Genomic DNA, 20,301 nt, shown 5'->3' with positions numbered 1-20,301 from the left:
TCTAGTCCACCTGTGTCCAGAGCTGTCCAGGCTCTTAAATTTACAAATGAAATAGGAGGCCTTCTCCCTGTTCTGAAGAAGCTTGCTGTCTTGTTAGAAGACATGTCACATATATGAGTGACACATTTGAGGAAGCCATTCAAGACCCAGTATAAACACAATGAACAAATGGCAAGGATGTGGAGAAAAGGTAACACTCCTGCACTGTTGGTGGGAATGTAAAGTGGTGCAGCCACTATGGAAAACAGTATGGATGTTCCTCAAAAAACTAAAAATAGACTTACCATATGATCCAGAAATTCCTCTTGGGTTTATACCCAAAGAAAGTGAAAACACTAATTCAAAAAGACACATGCATCCCAATGTTCATATTATTTTTAATAGCCAAGATATGGAAGCAACCTAAGTGTCCATCAACAGATGAATGGATAAAGAAAATGTGGTGTGTATGTATACATGCATATATATGCATACATATATATACACACACACATACAATGGAATATCACACAGCCATAAAAAAAGGATGAAAAAAAAAAGAATGAAATTCTGCCATTTATAACAACATGGATGGACCCAGAGGGTATTATGCTTTGTGAAATAAGTCAGACAGAGAAAGACAAATGCTGTATGTTATCACTTATATGTGGAATCTAAAAAATGAAACAAGTGAATGAATATAACAAGAAGAATCAGACTTACAGGTACAGAAAACAAACTGGTGGTTACCAGTGGGGAGAGAGGAGGATGAAGGGGCAAAATAAGGGTAAGCGATTAAGAGGTACAAATTACTATGTATAAAATGGATAAGCTACAAGGATTATATTGTACAGCACAGGGAATATAGCCAATATTTTATAATAACTTTAAATGGAATATAATCTATAAAAATATTGAATCACTATGTTGTACATCTGAAACTACAATAAGACCCAGTACAATAAAGTGCTAAAATTGTAAGGGGAGAGGAGGTAGGCTTTCATAGAGAAAGAGTGCCCAGTTCAGGCCACAACAGGAAGACTACAAGAAACCCATGGGCTTGAGTCATGCCCTGAAAGGATTGGATTAGAAAAAAAAGAAAATTACTAACATGTATTGTATATCTTTTATATTCTAGGCACTATGCTAGGCAATGTTTAGCTTATTGTCGTCTCATTACAGTTTTGCAAAGTATATATGTACATCCATGTTTTACAGGTGAGGAAACTAAAACTTGGTTAATGTTATCAGATATTGTCTGAGTTTCAAATATTATCTATGCTACCAAATATTGTCTGCATTGTACAACTTTTTTTTAGAACTTTCTCTCTATTTTCATACTTTATTTTTAGAGACGTACACCAAATTCATCATGATTGAAGACAATAAGGAAAACAAAGATCATTCCATAGAAAAGGGAAGAGCAACTCTCATTTTTTCCTTAAAGAATGAAGTTGGAGGACTTATAAAAGCACTGAAAATCTTCCAGGTAAGCAGTCTCTGTATTTCTGCATAAAACTCTTATAAAATGGGTCTGTAAGATTATTTGTAAATTCTTCAGAGGTGGACTACAGAAATGTTTTAAACACTTAAATTTCTAAAATACTGCTCGAGTCTATCAAATGAGCAAAGGATACAAACAATTTATAGAAGAGGAGGTACAAATAACTAATAAAGAAATGGGGGAGGAAAGACTCACTTTACGGATTTTGAAGAAACAATTTTTAATTTTATTTTAATTAACTGAAATATTGAAATTTTAATGATATTATTTAATGATACATGAATATATATATATATTTTTTTTTTTTTTTTTTTTTTTTTTTTTGCTGTACGCAGGCCTCTCACTGCTGTGGCCTCTCCCGTTGCGGAGCACAGGCTCCGGACACACAGGCTCCGTGGCCATGGCTCGCGGGCCCAGCCGCTCCGCGGCATGTGGGATCTTCCGGGATCGGGGCACGAACCCGTGTCCCCTGCATCGGCAGGCGGACTCTCAACCACTGCGCCACCAGGGAAGCCCCCATGAATATATTAAAAGCTATTTTTTATATAGCAAAATAACAAAGATTCTACATTATACTACTCCCTACTGTCAAAGCTTCAATGCATTTGGCACTTAAATACACCTTTGGTGTGAGGGAAAATTGATGTGATGTGTAGGGAAACAATCTGATAATATGTATTTTGAGTCTTAAAGTGTTCACATATTTTGACCCAGTAATTTTACTTCCATAAATCTATCCTAAGGAAATCAGGGTCAGTCAGTTAGAACAGGAATTTTTACTGAGTACTTACTAAGTGCAGCACGTCCTGCTAGATATGAAGGTGTGTACCCTAACAAAGCAGACACAGTTCCAGCCCTCACAGTTGTGTATAATCTAGTGGAGAAGACAGACACTAAACAAATAATTTCAGTAAACAAATGATTACATGTGTGTAAACTGACCTGAAAGAGAAGTACCAGGTACTATGATAGCATTGAACTGGGAGACCTAACCCAGTTTAAGAGACACAAAGATTTATTTATAGGAATTAAAAAATTATAAACAAACTACTTGTCCTAAGGTATGGGACAGGTTAAATTACACTACTAGAACATCATTGGTATTAAGCTTGTAGGTAGGCTCTGAAGGCAGGCCACCTGAGTTCAAATCCTTGCTCTGTCACTTATTGGCTGTGTGATGGTGGGCAAATTCTCTGCGCTTCATCTTAGCATCTATAAAATGAGAACCCTACCTACCTCACAGGGTCACTGTGAGAACTAATAAAATTAATATATTTCAAGTGCTTAGGATAGTTCAAAGTAAATTATCAATAAATGTTACCTATTTAGAAATCAGATTTATATCCATATGATATACTATTAAATAGCCGTTTGAAAATAATATTTCAAAGAATTTAAAATTCTAAATATAACAAATAGTCTAGAAGAGTTTGTGATAAAAAGCACCAGTTTTTTACCCAGCACCTCAGTTCCACTCCCTAGAGGCCATCTCTTTTAACTATTTCTGTTCTTTAGTTCTTTTAGCGGTGAATTTATAATGTCTAGATATTGTCCTGATCTCTCTCTGAGTTATCATCAATTTACATATTTATTTACTCTCTATTGTGAATGATACTGATACTGACACTTGCGTCCCTTCTTCCTCCTTCTCCTCCCCATATTTGATAATTACGTGATAACTGCAAGCTCTTCTTTTGATTACTTTGGAGTCTTTAAATAGTATACCTATATTTCTTCCATCAACTTTCTTTTTTATTTTGTCTTTAATCAAATAATACTTGTGCATGGTTTAAAAAGTCAACCCCACACTATAAAGCTTATAAAGAAAATAGCAGTCTTCTGCTTCATCTCTCTTCATTCCTAAATTCCATTTAATTTTTATGTTGACCTAGGTGCAGAGGGTAGGGCTAATCACACTCCTTAAGGCTCGTGGACACTGTCAACACTGATGTATACAGACTCCTCCTGTTTTATTCCATCTCCATTTCTCTCTTCTGAGAGACAATTGCTCTGATACGTTTGATGTACACACTGAAGTGTTTTTTATGTTACTTAGAATCTATGTTGAGTTTTTGCATGTGCATGGACTGGTAATTTTTATAAATGTTATTGTACATACACTTTTTCTTTTACTCAGCACTGTGTTTTGAAGACCTACCCGTGCTGCTACATATCCATCTCATTCGTTCTTCTGACTGCTGCAGTGGTGTTGTGGGTGTGAATCCACCTATTTTTACTCATCCTCTGCCCATAGGGGGCAACCATCTTCAACGCTTTAAACTATATTTTCTCATAGTAGCGTCCATATTTATAAACAATATGCTTATTCTGCTGCTATTCCTTGTTTTTTCCGTTTGTAGATATTACCTATTGATTTTCTCCAGCGGAAGTGAAGAGTTAGCTTCCTTGGCACAGCTCCCTTTCCAGCGGCCCCTCAACTTCCCTTCCCCCCATCTTCACAACGTAGTTATGCCCCAGTTTTTGGCTTTATCAGTCTTCAGTGTTTTCATTATAAAGATGATGTAAATCTTGTTCAAAGAAGAACCATATTATCCATTATTCTGACTCTTCTTTTCTTGTACAGCAGGATTACAACATAGTTTTTAAGGGCATAGACTGTGGAGCTAGACAGCCTGAGTTTGAATTCCAGCTCTTACACTGATTAACTGTGTGCATTTGGGCAAACTGCTTAACCTCTCTGTGCCTCTGTTGCTGTAATTGAAATATCTGATAAGGAATGTCTCACTTATTACTTTAACTCCACCTGAATTTTCCTAGACCTTCTTGACTAAACTTTTCTTCCATGTAAGAAGAAAAGAACGAAATAACTTTTAAGTTATTTAGTTACATTTCCTCACCAGATTCCATCAAGTTTTTCATTTTGATAGCACTCAATTTTAGATTACTTTAGGAAGAATTGACATTTTATGTATTTTACTCCAAAAACATAATTTATAGCTTTATATTTATTCAAGTCATCATTCGAAAAATATTTATGAATGTACTCTTATTCTAAAAATTCATAAGAAATAGATTCAATAAAACTCTCCTTTACTCCTGATCAATTCCAATATATTTTGTAACTGACTCTCTTGTATTGATGCCATGATAGATTCTACATTCCAGGATAAACCCTGCCTATTCCAATTTCCCAACATCCCTGACATTCACTCTCCTTTCTTATTTATCAGTTAATGTTCCCTGATAATTATCTCATCCCTACCTTTGCTCATACAAGTACCTCCTGTTTGGAATCTTACTTCTTCCCTTCTGTCTTCCTATTCTATCTATTTTTTTAAGACTCATCTCAGGGTTTCCCTGGTGGCGCAGTGGTTGAGAGTCCACCTGCCGATGCAGGGGACATGGGTTCATGCTCCGGTCCGGGAAGATCCCATATGTGTGGAGCAGCTGGGCCCATGAACCATGGCCGCTGAGCCTGCGCGTCCGGAAGACTCGTCTCAGCTCCTGTCTGCTCCTAGAACCTTCTACCTTCTCAAACTCCTGATGTTTTTTTCCGTTTCTGAACATCTTCTGCGCCTGAACACTCACTATTTGTATTTTCTCTTAGTCTTTCATGTGTTAGTCAACTAGATTGTAAACTCCTTGTACGTCTTGCCCTTCTTTGTATGCTTCACAGCCATTACTTGGCTACGCAGGTGTTCACTAAGTTAATTTAGATTCAGCTGGTTAGTATTGGAGATCATCTACTCTAACTTTCTCGTATTTTAGATGAAGAAAACTGTTGGGTGGCTGGTTCTTATGTTTCATGATTATGTCACCAGGGCTTTTCCTCAGCACCCAGATTGGTAAGAGAAGATGCCTTCCCCCCACAGGTTTACACATATGGCACCCCACAGCTCAGGCTGGCACGTGAAGAGATCAGAAGCAGCAATCTGATTCAGCTGGTTACTGAGTTTGTAGCTTAAGATATTGGAGGTATTAAATATTCCATGTTCAAGCTGTTCATCTAATTGTATTAAATGCATTATTGCAAAGGAGACTTTTCTTTTTAAAGGACTAACACTAGATCACTTAAAAAAAAAACCTAGCCTTTATTTGTGAGAATTTTCAAAGGGTTCTTTTTATCTAGGAGACTAAGTCTTGTGATTTGAAGGCCAATCAGTTCTGGCAATCTGAGGGACTTCCTACTGGGTGTTAATTTAATTAGATTCTGGAGGGTGTGATGAATTTTTCAAACTTTTTTTGAATAGTACCTAATATTTAGGGGGAATTACTTTGCTGTTGATGGCACTAAAAACAGCCTTTTTTCCCTTTGGCTATTATGACAAGTGATGAGACTGATTTTTAGTGGTAATGGAAGTAATCTGCTCAGAGACTATACCCATTTGAGGCAGTCATGTATAATCTTCATCCTTTGCTTTCCACAGGAGAAGCATGTGAACCTATTACATATTGAGTCCCGAAGATCAAAGAGAAGAAACTCAGAGTTTGAGATTTTTGTTGATTGTGATATCAATAGAGAACAATTGAATGATATTTTTCATCTGTTGAAGTCTCATACTAATGTTCTCTCTGTGAATCTACCAGATAATTTTACTGTGAAGGAAGATGGTAAGTTTGAAAAGTGAAAATACTACTCAGAAGATTAAATGCATAGTGTGTGTCCTATCTTATGTTTAGCTTGAAGGCATGAAAGTAAAAATAAAATACTATTCAAATTGCTTACAATCTGATAATGAAGAAGATACAAAATGTAATTGCTCAAAATGCTAAAGAAAAATTATAAAGCAACATTTTATCAAGGGCGAGAGAAGTGAAAAGGAAAACTTGAGTACAAGAAAGAATTTAGAATAGTTAGAAATCCATTGTTATCTCAGTTTCCAAATCATCAGGCATTTCTTGATTTCACAAACCTCCAATTCACAATCCCTGAGCACTTAGTAACTTACAGGGCAAATACCTAGCAGATATTAAGTGAATATGAATTTGTTGAGAATGTTGACAATTACTGACAACTACAATGTGAAATACTCTATATATGAAATACAATATTCTTCCTTGTCCTCACTTCCACCAAAACCAAATGGAAAGCTTCTAAGTTTTCAGATACTCAGGCAGCACAGAGATAATCTAAAATCTTCTACTGTGAAAAAATCCTTGCAGTTTACTTGGGGCAAGAGACAAATGGATAAATCAGTCACATTTTTTTTTTTTTTTGCGGTACACGGGCCTCTCACTGTTGTGGCCTCTCCCGTTGCGGAGCACAGGCTCCGGACGCGCAGGCTCAGCGGCCATGGCTCACGGGCCCAGCCGCTCCGCGGCATGTGGGATCTTCCCGGACCGGGGCACGAACCCGTGTCCCCTGCATCAGCAGGCGGACTCTCAACCACTGCGCCACCAGGGAAGCCCAGTCACATTTTATATATGGTACTCAATTTAAAATAATCCCTTCAGATTATGTCACAATATTTGGGTGTAATCAGGGCTGATATTCATCTGTTATGTATTCATATGGCTGTATAAGGTATTAAAATATCAAGATTCTACGTCCATGTCTGGCTGGCAGATAGCTTTTCTCCTGAGTCCCTTAAGTGCTCCTCACCATGCCTGAAGCCTATGTGCCCCCAGTTCTCCCCTAGGAGTCCTGTGCCCACCACAAACAACTAAAAGATTAACACCTGGTAGAGCAGGAGCCTGGGACTCTGCTTGTGTCTATTTTGAGTGATTGGTGCCCCTGTTGTTTTGTTGCTGAATCTCTTGAATATCACTTCTGGGTATGTTACAGCATGAAACTGGAGCAAGAAGAATTGAGTCCTAGTCCTCTCTGTTCCATTAGAGATGAATGATCTTGGATAAGTTACTTCACCTCTCTGGCAAATGAAGAGTTTATTTATAGAGTCTAAATGGTTCAGCTGATCTTTAGGGAACACCAACTTGTATCAGATATTTCTACTAAGAAATGGGGATATAAAAAGAAATAGTCCTACCCTGGAGTCGTTCCCATTCTTTTCTGTAAGACAGCCATATGCAGATACATTATAGTAAAACATAGTAAAAGCTTTCAGAGAATTGGAGTCATAGTCTTGGGAACCCAGATGATAGAGAATTAGCGCCACCTACAGGGTCAGGGAAGGCTCATTTGATTTGGGTCCTGAAGGAGAAGGATATTCTCAGGAAAACAGAAGGATGAGGTGCAGCAGGATGTGGGATGAGATAGGTATTCCAGGGAGAAGACCAGCATTCACAAAAACTCAGAGTTTTAGGAGAGCGTGTATGTATGAGGGATAGTGAGAAGATCAAAGTGGCAAAGACATAAATGATCTCTAAGATCCTTTTAATCAACAAAAATAAACATTCAGAGTTTTATTTAAATTTGCTAATTTAAAATTAGCCTTACTTTTTAAGGCTAGCTAAATATGTAGCTTAAATTTTTTTGAACTTTTGGTCTATTACTAAAGTACATCATTTCTGCAATGCTTAGGAAATTAAGGCTTAAAATATTTTTAAACTCAAAAACTTTGAATAAAATTTACTTATTAAAACTAGACCAATTTACTTGTATACATTGTGCCTCAATGTACAAGCTAAAATTAAAAATCTCATTCAAATGCATTTATGACTTTCTTAATTTCTTCTTCTTTATTGCCTAATTTAAGATGGTCTCTTCAACTGTTAGTGTTTTTTGTATTTTTCAGGTATGGAAACTGTTCCTTGGTTTCCAAAGAAGATTTCTGACCTGGACCATTGTGCTAACAGAGTTCTGATGTATGGATCCGAACTGGATGCTGACCATCCTGTAAATATTTTAAATAAATATTTTCATGAAAATAATTTAAAGCAAACTAAAAAATTAAGGGTATTATTTTTCTTTTCTGGAGAAAGTGCTTATTCTAGACTAAATAGGATCTTGATTAATCTGGGTTTCAGGAAGTGTTATTAGTCCTTCATGTTGGTGGACTTGAAACCAAGTGACTGAAGAGCATCCAATTTCATTGGCTCCAAAACATCTGTGTCATGCCTGGAATTCTTATCACTAAGAGCTATTCCAAGAATTACACTACAATGAACACCGTATCTGCAGTCGGTTTCTATCAAAATGGGCATGGGCTATTGGAGAGGGGAGTAAAGATAGGAAGGGGAAAATCATCACCCACACTGCCCAGCATAATTGGTTTATTATGCAGTTGATGAATTAGGAAGCTGTTTCCTTGGAAAATCATATGGGATACAGTACAGGCATGAGTTGGAGAATTAGTAAGTCTAGAGCATTAGGACTTATGGAGCTCTAGGATCCTAGGAGGGGAGGAGAGAAGAGAGTCAGCAGTAGAGTTGCACAGACCAGGGATTTATTCTAGCTTCTACCACTTATTAGCTGTGTGAATGTGACCGTATACTGCCTTAGACAACCCCCAGCCGATCCATCCATTTATTCTATAATATCTTATTGAGTAAGTATTGGAATTAATAATTTGCTGTACCTGCCCTCTGGGAGCTTCCAGTCAAGTTGAAAAAGTAAAGCACACACACACATATATATATAAACACACATACAAGATTTAAATATGAAAAGTGTGCTAAGTGGCATGAACAGACTGCTTTGAGATATACACAAGAGAGTAAACTCTTCTAGCTGAAGAGGTCAGAGAAAGGCAACCTTGTTAACTTGGCCTTAAAGAATTTTGGCAGGAAAGGGATGGAGAGGAAGGACAGTTCATTGCAAAATGAGCAAAGTTTCAGAGGCAAGAAAATCTGGGGTGTGTTTATGGAAAGGTGTGTAAATGAGTTTTACTGATCTACTACCAAGTCCTGATTTTCACCTCCTTGTTCCTTGTTTATTCTTACTACCACATCCCTTAACTGGTCTTCCTGCCTCCAGCCTTGCCACCTCAAACCTGTCCTCATAGTCACTAGAACGATCTAAAGCCTCAGTGTGACCGTTATCCCTCTTGTGCCTAAAAATCACCAATGGTACCTCCGTACAGATCTAGGAGAATTGAAAACATAAGTCTATGCAAAAACTTGTACACAAATGTTCATAGAAGCATTATTCATAGTAGCAAAAAAGTGGAAACAACCCAAATATCCATCCACTGGTGAATGGATAAGTAAAGCATGGTATGTCCCCAACATGGAATATTAATGGCCATAAAAAAACCATGAATTACTCAACATGCTACAACAGGGGTGAACCTTGAAAACACTGTGATAGTGAAAGAAGCCAGTCACTAAAGACCATACATTGTGTGATTTCTTTTACATGAAATATCCAGAACCGGCAAATTCATAGCAACAGGAAGTAGATTACTGGTTGCCAGGGCTGGGGGTGAGGGAAAATGAGGATAGACTGCAAATGAGTAGGGTGTTTTTTTTCAGTGTGATAAAATGTTCTGAAATTATGGTGGAGGTGGTTGCACAACACTGTGAATATCCTAAACCCCCCTAAATTGTACACTTTAAAATGTCAGTTTTAAGGTATGTGAGTTATATCTTGATAAAGCTGTTATTTAAAAAAAAAAAAAACCAATGGCTTCCAATTACCCCAAGACTAAAATCCAAGCTCTCAAACAGACCTTTACTAGCAGACCCGTAACTAGTCTTCACCATGCTCCACCTCACTCTCCAGGCTCCAGCAACATTGGATTACCTGTGTTTTCTTAGGCGCAACATGCTGTTTTTCATTTCTGCGCTGTCCTTGGTGCTGTGCTTTCTGTCCTCCTCCACCTGGCTCTCTCCACTCCTCTTTTAGCTTAGGAGTCATTGCTAGGAACCCTTTCCTGACCCCCACTACCCTCTTCGCATACTCTGGATTATGAGTTTCTTTTTGAGTTCAAGTGGTATTTTGTGCCTGTCTGTAATAAGGCATTTACCATATTGTTTCAAAATAATTGGTTAAAGTAAACTCCTTGAAGACCCAGATTGTGCTGTTTCTCTGAATTTCAGCACAAGGCCAGGTGCATAGTAGGGACTTGTAAATCTGTGTTAAACACACACGTCTCATTCTTTGCTTTCAGGTGTCCTCCCCTTCTTTCCTATTTTGTATTATTGGCTATTTCCTCCTAAGATTTGCTTTTTGATGCCTTATTTTGTCTATTTTTTTCTTAAATATTTTTCATAGGTATAAATTCTAATGTTACTATTTTGTCTATCTTTTTATCATTATTTGCTTCTACAAATGATTAATATGTCTGCATTTTGCAATAAAATCTGAGGCTAGATTCAGTTGCCATGGTTTCACATATTAGTAATTACTACTTTGTTATTAATTACAGGAAAATATAACTGAAGATGTAGTCAAATGATTAAGAAAAAACTCACCCTTGGAAAAGAGCCATGTATTTTAACTAGGGTGGTACTTTTCTTTTTCCTCAAACTATTTTATTTTTGTAGCTACTGTAGTATTTTTGTATCTATAGTATCTTTTATCTTTGCAGCCACTATCATATGAATCTGTCATATAATGTTGACTTTAAAATAAAAATGATCATAAATTTCTAAACAGTGCTTGCTCAAAATAACAGTTATATAGCCCTTCAATATAGCCACTTGAATAATAATGAAATGTTTTCTAAATCATTTGTTAAGTATTTTTTAGTATGCATATTTAAAAACTTTTCTTTAATTATCAGGGCTTCAAAGACAATGTCTATCGTAAAAGACGAAAGTATTTTGCAGACTTGGCTATGAACTATAAACAGTAAGTGTACTATAAAAATAACTTATTCAACTTTGAACTAATGAAATAAATGGAGTAAATTATGCCTATATAGTAAATAGAAAACAAGATACGTGCTACTGTTTATTGGATGCTAATTCAAGATAACTTCTCTTTATCTCATTAGTGGAGACCCCATTCCTAATGTTGAATTTACTGAAGAGGAGATTAAGACCTGGGGAACTGTGTTCCGAGAGCTCAACAAACTTTACCCAACCCATGCCTGCAGAGAGTATCTCAAAAACTTACCTTTGCTTTCTAAATACTGTGGATACCGAGAAGATAATATCCCACAATTGGAAGATGTCTCAAACTTTTTAAAAGGTAATGAACTGATTAATTTTTTGTAAGGGGAATATTGAACTCCATTTCAATCACAATAGAATTTTTAATAGAGGACTAAAGTCCAGTTATTTGGGAGGTCAGAATTTTTCTGTATTCTGTCCTGGCAATTCTCCAGGCACCACATTTGAAGAGGGACATTCATAACCTGGAGCAAATGTAGAGGAAAGTGAGCAGAATTGTAAGAGGATTGGAAAATGTATCATATAAATAAAATTTGAAGGATTCTTAGGGTGTTTAACCTGGAAATTTAGGGGACTTTATAGATTTATTTAAATATTTGAAGGTCATCTTATGTTATAGAGAGATTCCTATGTGGCTCTGAAGTAAAGGACAGTTGGATAGAAACAGCAAACTTTTAGTTCGAAACGGAGAAGATCCTGTTAAAAGAGCCATTTGAAAATGGGACAGGCTCATGAGATGGTTAGTTCCACATCCATGGAGATGTTCATGCAAAAGTTCCACACCCACTAGAGGGATGTGATAGAGGAGATTCAAGCACCTTCGGGAAGGTTGGAGTAAATGATCGCTGAAGCCCCTTTCCACACTAAGATTCTATTGTTTTCCCAAAGAAGAAGATGTGTTAGTAGAAGCATAAACAAAGACTAAGGACAATTTTGCTCCTTTTAGTTCATCATGCTTACTTGGTCCAGGCTTCCTTATTTTTTCTCACTAGTATAGGAAGTAAAAGGATCAGTGATCTCCAGGATCTACAATATGTAAGAAAAATAAATATCCCCCTTTGATCTCAGCAGATTAGAACCTTAGGGAAAAAAATAGGCATTATGTTTTTGATTCAAAGGGAGTTTATCTTATTTCCATCATGATCTGAAATTACTATCTTTGAATTTATTATATAGACTGTTATAAAAATATATATTTATTCAATTCCATAATTCTCATTCCTCAACCACTATACACAAAATTAAGAACTAAACAGGAGAGGGCAATATAGTTTTTACAAGGGAAGAACTCATGTAAGTGGTTCCTACAAAACCTAGATTTAAAAAAAATAGTGATTAAGAATGGCAGAGAACCAAAGCACATGACCTTGTGTGACTTAACAAAGATGGACTAGCATATGCTACAGAAGTTGTTACCAAATCACACTTGCATGAGATCTGGAGGAAATATTTTGTTATAGATGCGAAACTGAAAGCTGATCAATTGGTGTCTGGAGCTTGAGCAGGCTGCAGAGCTTGTTGCTAAAGGTGTTTCAAGGGAACGTGTCAAAGAGAGAAACCAATATTAAAAGACAGTTCAAACAAAACGCGAGTTGGAAGGGGCTACCTGCCCTAGCAAATATGGTGGCCACTAGACAACCGTGGTTGTTTAAATAATTAATGAATGTAGGGACTTCCCGGTGGTCCAGTGGTTAAGACTCTGTCTTCCAATGCAGGGGGCATGGGTTCCATCCCTGGTTGGGGAACTGAGATCCCACATGCTGCGTGGTGCGACCAAAAATAAATAAATAAATAAAAGTTAAAAAAAAATGAATGTAAATCAAAATGTCAGTTCCCCAGCCACATTAGCCACATTTCAAGTGCTCAATAGCCACATGTGGCTAGTGGCTAGCAATAGGCTAGATGTTGAACATTTCCATCTTTGTGAAAAATTCTTTTGCCCATCGGAGTGGGAGAATCCAAGTACAAAGCATTGGGGTGGAACTGGAATTATCAGAGTGTGAGAGTTCAAAATGAAGGACAAGATCAGAGCTTATAGAGGTCCCCAGAGCCACTGCAGCCTAGTGGAAGGTGACTTTTACAGTGGGCATGCAGACTCAGGTATTGGGGAATGAAAGAGCACCATCCAGTTTAGATAACATAAAGAAACTACAAGAGATAGTACTGGCTAAAAATGACGTAGTTTCAAAAATGGTTCTGATCTAAATTAATAGATCTTGTTAGTGAGTTTTTTAAAAAAGAAAAGTAAGATTGTCTAGGGGATAGTCTAAGCCCTTCAGGGAGACAGCAAGGTGTAATGTAAGGCTTGGGTTCTCATCCTACCTTTATCATCTACTGTGTGGCCTTGAGTGAGACTCAGTAATGTGGGCACATTACTGAGTCTCTGAGCCTTAGTTTTTTAGTTGTCGCAATGAGGAGACTAAACTTTAACTCATATTGTAAATATGAAAGGCGATGTGATGTGTAAAAAATCCAACCCATTGCCTGGCCATGGTTAGTGCTTAATAATTATGACTTCCCTGAAGTGCATGTATGATACATTTTAGTTTCATGTTCTCCCTCAAAGTGTTACCTCGTGCCACTGGCAGAATTAAAATGTTGCAGTAAATAGTCTATTCTAGTGAAGATTTTCTCCTTTGCTTTGCAGAGTGCACAGGTTTTTCCATCCGTCCTGTGGCTGGTTACTTATCACCAAGAGATTTCTTATCAGGTTTAGCCTTTCGAGTTTTTCACTGCACACAGTACGTGAGACACAGTTCAGATCCCCTCTATACCCCAGAGCCGTAAGTACTTCTACTGCAGCATCCATCCATCAATATGGTACCTACGTCATGATTTTTTGTGAGGATCAAGCGAATTAGCACATGTAAAGCATTTTGAATGGTGCCTGGCATGTAATACATGTTCCATGCTCGGTACATGTTAACCATTATTATTACCATTGTTAATTGACAACCTATTAGGTGCCAAGTGCTGTCCTAAGCATAGGGGATGTAAGACTGAAAAAAATCAAAGTTTCCTGCCTTCATAGAGCTTATATACCAATGGGAGATATAGATAATAAACAAACAAGTAAATATATATATATAAAACTCAGGTGGTTATAAGTGCCATGGAGAAAAATAAAGTAGGGAAAGGGGACAGAGTTGTGTGTGGGTGGGTGTTTCTATTTTGAAAAGGGTGATCAGAGACCTGGTTTGGGGGTTGGGGGATTGACATGTGGATGTCTGTGCATATTTGTATGAACTTACATATGTGTGTTTGTGAGTGGCCAAGGTTTTGAACCAAAATAGTTTCTTTACTGTAATAGTGTCCTTTGTGGTCCATTTCCAAAGTTATACCACCTGATCAATTTGAATAAAAGTAAGATCAGGTTTTGATTTAATTGAATGGTTGATTATGCATTTATGTTAAATGTCACAGTGTGACAACTTGTACCTCTTTTTCAGAGATACCTGCCATGAACTCTTGGGTCATGTCCCCCTTTTGGCTGAACCTAGTTTTGCTCAGTTCTCCCAAGAAATTGGCCTGGCTTCTCTTGGAGCTTCAGAAGAGGCTGTTCAAAAACTGGCAACGGTATAAATCTGGAAATAGCTGTATAGATCAGTAATCTTTAACTGGGGTGGGATGTGGGTATTTGTGTAGTTTAAAAGTACCTACTCAAGATGAGCATTAGAAAATTTGTCTTTGCTCATATTTAATTTAATTTAAATAATTTAAATAACATTAAAGGAAGATGTAAAAATTTAAGGCTTATCCAAAGAAGACCTGAGCTTTAAAAAAAAAAAGGCAGAGAAACAGAGAACACTAGAATGCAATAATGTTAACAGTTGGTATACCTTCTTTTTTTAGTAAAAATGATAGGTTCCCTAAAAATGATGCTAAAAATATTTTTGAGCACTAGGTACAAAACATGCTGGAAATAGAAAGATAAATAAGGCCTGGTTCCCACCTTCAAGGAACTTATACACAGACACTTACATTAGAATGAGAGGAGGTCTGTAGAGAAGCTCAGGCAGGGTGCTCTGGGAGTGCAGAGAACTGCCTGGGGAAGGTTTCATGGAAGATGAACATCTGGACCAGCCCTGGGAAGATGAGTAATGTTTTCACCTGCCAGGAAAAGAAGGAAGAGCATCTCAGGATGAGGGCACACAAGGAAAGACAGGAGGTGCTTGGTGTATCTGAGGAAATGATAAGAAGCTGGAGCAGAGTGTGTGAGGGTCGGGAAGGTGGTGTGAAATAGGCTAGATGGTTAGAACAGTGCTCTCAAATTGTAGTTTGGGGACCCCACAGGGTCCTTGAGTAAAAGATCCATTCAAAATGCAGAGTGGATTTTAATGTGAGAGACAGAGTTCATTGATATGGTTTCAGATTCCACATTACAGCTGTACTTTAAGAAACTACCACTTGTTGAGTTTTGATGTTGTGTCAAAGAAGAATAGCCACAGTTATCTGAGAAGGCTATTACAATATTCAGCCCTCTTCCAACTACTTATCTGTGTGAGGCTGACTTCTCTCCACATACTTGAACCAAAACAACCTATTGTGACAGGTTTAATACAGAAGCAGATGTGAGAATCCATCTGTTTTCCAGCCAGACATTAAATAATATCAATCTGGACACTAAAAAGATTTGTGACAATATAAAACAATGCAACTTTTCTCACCATGTTTTTGTACAATATAGTTACTTTTGATTAAAATGTTATTTGTGTTACCATAAAATGGTTTATTATAATTTTAACATTAATTAATAAACATTTAAATTTTTCTCAGTTTACTTTTTTAATATGGTAAATATAGCTAGCTCTATCCCACATAAACAAAAGGTCTTTGGGGTCCTCAGTAATTTTTTAAATTTTATTTATTTATTTACTTATTTATTTTGGTGGTGTCGGGTCTTAGTTGCCACACATGGGATCTTTGTTTCGTCATGTGGGTTCTTTAGTTGCGGCATGCGGACTTCTTAGTTGAGGCATGCATGCAGGATCTAGTTCCCCGACCAGGGATCGAACCTGGGCCCCTGCACTGAGAGTGTGGAGTCTTACCCACTGGACCACCAGGGAAGTTCCTCCTCAGTAATTTTTAAGAGTATATAAGAGTTCTGGGAGCAGAAGTTTGAGAAGTCTGGTTTGGAATGAGGCCAGATTGTAGAAATACTTGTGAGCTATCCTGGGGGTCTTGGATTTTATTCCAGGGTACTTTGGGTCAGTGACTAAGAGTTGTAATTTGTTTTAAATTGTGTCCTTCAGGACGTGAAAGTAATACTGATGTCCTTTTGCAGTGCTACTTCTTCACTGTGGAGTTTGGTCTATGTAAACAAGAGGGGCAGCTAAGAGTCTTCGGTGCCGGCTTACTTTCTTCCATCAGTGAACTCAAAGTAAGAGCTGTAAATCTTTGCACATAACCATATTCACTTAATGTAACTGACACGACCTGAAATAGTTTCTGGATTTTAATTTATTTATTTTTATTATTTTTGGCTGCCTTTGGTCTTTGTTGTTGCGTGCGGGCTTTCTCTAGTTGTGGCAAGTGGGGGCTACTCTTTGTTGTGGTACGCAGGCTTCTCATTGTGGTGGCTTCTCTTGTTGTGGAGCACAGGCTTTAGGTGCATGGGCTTTAGTAGTTGTGGCACGCGGGCTCTAGAGTGCAGGCTCAGTAGTTGTGCTGTACGGGCTTAGTTGCTCTGCGGCATGTGGGATCTTCCCAGACCAGGGCTTGAACCCATGACCGCTGCATTGGCAGGCGGATTCTTAACCACTGTGCCACCAGGGAAGCCCTAGTTTCTGGATCTCAATAAAAGCTTACTGTGGAAAATACTTGGGGTGACAGTAAACATTACCTAAGAGGCATTTTTCTCTGTTTCCTAAGTTTTCTGAATAGATATAGATAATTATTCAGAATGTAATTATATCTTTTAAATAAAAAAGTATTTTAAAACAAAGTCTTGCTGTTTCCTCACCATTTTTGGTGTGCTAGCAACAACTTCAGTAATTTCTAGGGAATTCTTTGAGGTGTATTATTTATTCAATAAAGGAATGAACTTATGTTTGTTGAGTGGTGGATGTGCATGAAATATTGTCCAAGGTACAGTCTTTCTCTCAAGGAGCCTACCACCTGCTGGTGGGTACAAGTCATGTATAGGAATAACTAGTGCAGGGTAGAAAGCAGATGCCATAATGCAGGAATAAATAAATAAAGATCCTTGGGTACCTCCTAAATGGAGAAGAGTGCTAGAAATATGCAGTGGTCTTGGGGCATTTATAGGGAATAGCAAGCCATTTGTTTTGCTGGCTCTGGCAGTTGTGTGTAGAATGTGATCATGAAAATAGATAGTATCCTTTGATTCACTGACTCTTCATCCTCTAGCACGCACTTTCTGGACATGCCAAAGTAAAGCCCTTTGATCCTAAGATTACCTGCAAACAGGAATGTCTCATCACAACTTTTCAGGATGTCTACTTTGTATCTGAAAGCTTTGAAGATGCAAAGGAGAAGATGAGGTAAAGTATATCATCCTCATGCCTTAATTTTTCTCTGCAAAAGATAGATCCAGTAATGGTAACAAGTCACAGAAGTAAGCAGCTAGATAATTAGAAGCCCACTAGGCACCTTTTGCCTGTAACACATCTCTCTTTCACAGTAAATATTTAGGGTGTGTTGTTTATAATGATGTTCAGTGTTGCAAATATGAATCAGATACACTGAGAAATTGGTTACTTCCTATTCCTTCCTATCAGAGAGTTTATAATCTAATAGGAAAAATAAACTGTATGCAAATTACTATATAACAACTAGGAAGCCTTAAAGAGATACAGATGAAACACTGTTCTGCATTTTATTCAGGAGCAATTCATTCCAGCTAGAGGAACAGGGAAAGCCTAATGGCATTTGAGAAAGGACTTGAAGTATACACAAGATTTAGATATGTTAATTTTTAGACTAACGGACAGTATTTGGTTTTTATCATTTTCTCCCTAGAAATTGATTGCCTCATGTTTGTTTTCTTAAATAGAGAATTTACCAAAACAATCAGGCGTCCATTTGGAGTGAAGTATAATCCGTATACACGGAGTATTCAGATCTTGAAGGACACCAAGAGCATAACCAGTGCCATGAATGAGCTGCAGCATGAGCTTGATGTTGTCAGTGATGCCCTTGCTAAAGTCAGCAGGCAGCTGAGCATCTGACAGTTGCCAGTCCTAATCCCGAAAGCATCTGAGCATTCAGAGGCCTGTGGGCCAACTGTTGCTTTGCTTGATGACCTGGTTGTGGAGGAACAGCAGCCAAACAATATTCTCTATTCTCATTCCTTAATGGACCATTAGTCTTTGAAAATGTGTACCTGGATACTCTAGCCACTACTTTTTTTTTTTTTTCTTTTGGTAACAGCTTTAGTGAAGTATAGCCTAATTTTATTTTCCCCAGTTCTTCTTGAGTAAAATGACTTTGATGATCACTTAAAATACCTTGGTGGTTATTATGGAGCTGATCCATATTGTTACTTAAGATTCTCTTATTTCTACAATAGCTTACTTATAACTGAATTTGTGCCAAGCTTGGTCACATTCACATGCCCAAATTTAATAGGGGATCATCTGTCTCTGCTGCTAGCCTGAGCAAAAGCAAAGAGGCCTTTGCATATGAAACATACCTGGTAAAGAGCAAATAGTCTATTTTCAAGTGTAGTGTCTTGTAGGGTAAAAGGAGTATCTAAGTCTAAAAAGGTTGATTGGAGTATAATCCTTAAGTTCAGGTGAAGAATTTGTGACTTTATTTTGAAGGCACTAGGGAGCCCCTGCCCGAGTGACCATCCTCTTTGAAACTCTTTTCTTTCTGTGGCATTGCATATGTTTTACACTATCTGTCCTACTCAAGAGGCCAAAGGGAACTTACAAGGCCCTGAACTCCGACATGCAGCCCCAGAGAATATCCTCAGGTTAGCAGGAGACAGTGTTGTCAAAGGGAGAGTTCAAACTGAGACAGATGAGAGGCGTGCAAATTTTAAGTTGGAAAAGCAGTGCCAAGCACTTTATTTCCAAGGTATAAGGTGAGACCATGAATAGGAAGGCCAGGCGTGACAGTCGAGTGTGGGGAAATGGGGAGGAGATGGTGTAAGAAAAGTCAAGAAGAGCATTTTAGGACTGACACTGTAATAATGAAGGCTGCAAGCACTGGCTTTTATGTGGTGTCAGCAGTGTAGTACAGGGAGCAGGCTTGGTATAAAGCAGTAAAGCTGGAATCCCCAGAGTAGGCTTGTGTCTCTTCAGTTTGCTCCTTTCCTCTCCCCACCCACTAAAGGAAGACTTGCCTCAAGTTTGTCTTTAGCCCTCTTCTCTCTCTACTCTCTGTTCACGGGAGATGTCATCCATGTCCATTACTTTCTTATTTCGTATGTCTCCCATATTTGCAATTCTAACCCTGACATCTGTCTTGAGTTTTTGCCTCTTACATCCAGCTGCCTGCCAGATATTTCCTTCTAGATGTCCCATGAATTAGGCCTATGTTGTGTAACTTCTTGTGGCACCATTCATTAGGATGAAATGGGGTTGTGCAACATGGCAGCCCTGCCAAATATCTTAAACTCTATAGGTCCGAAAAGAAACTCAGAATCACCAGAATATTGTGCCCCATCAGTTTCCTCTCCCAGTGATCTCATTTCTATTAATTGTATTAAGGGTGTTATTTTCAGCCAATTTCCCATTCTTAATCAGCTATTTAAAGACCGTGTCCTTAATTTTTTCACATTAATAGTCAAATTGAATACCATTTAACATGTTTTATTTCAACAGACAACTAGATATTTTAATCCTTTTTAGGCCTCAAAGGAAATTATTTTAAAAACTCTTAAAAATTTATTTCATTTTATGTTATACAAGGAAATAGAATTAGGAAGAATAATTCATGCTACTTCAGAGTTTTACATTACTTATAAATTTTAATAGCTGATCAACTGTTAAGTATACCTTTGATAGTACTAGATCTAAGTCAGCTAATCTAAAACCTTTTGAAATACTGGTTAGGTCGTTTATAGTTAGTGTATTTGGTTGCAAGGAAATCTATGAAGCAAACTATTATAGATAGCAAATAACAACAAATATGCATACTGTATCTGGTTT

At 37.6% G+C, this 20,301-nt stretch overlaps 1 protein-coding gene across 1 annotated transcript; it reads left to right on the top strand.

Annotated features, from left to right (window-relative positions):
• The first annotated feature begins 1,320 nt into the window (after positions 1–1,320).
• Positions 1,321–18,572, top strand: TPH1 (tryptophan hydroxylase 1). The gene is made up of 10 exons (XM_082628940.1): positions 1,321–1,468; positions 5,872–6,055; positions 8,140–8,240; positions 11,071–11,138; positions 11,284–11,480; positions 13,830–13,965; positions 14,632–14,758; positions 16,467–16,562; positions 17,552–17,685; positions 18,198–18,572. The coding sequence occupies exons 1-10, from the start codon at positions 1,352–1,354 to the stop codon at positions 18,370–18,372; spliced, it is 1,335 nt and encodes a 444-aa protein (XP_082485066.1). The 5' UTR covers positions 1,321–1,351; the 3' UTR covers positions 18,373–18,572.
• Positions 18,573–20,301: the final 1,729 nt, after the last annotated feature.

This window comes from Mesoplodon mirus (assembly GCF_964341445.2).
Source record: "Mesoplodon mirus genome assembly, chromosome: 7".
Taxonomy (NCBI): Eukaryota; Metazoa; Chordata; class Mammalia; order Artiodactyla; family Ziphiidae; genus Mesoplodon; species Mesoplodon mirus.
Note: the sequence above shows the minus strand (reverse complement) of the source record. Positions and strands in the feature narration are given on the sequence as shown.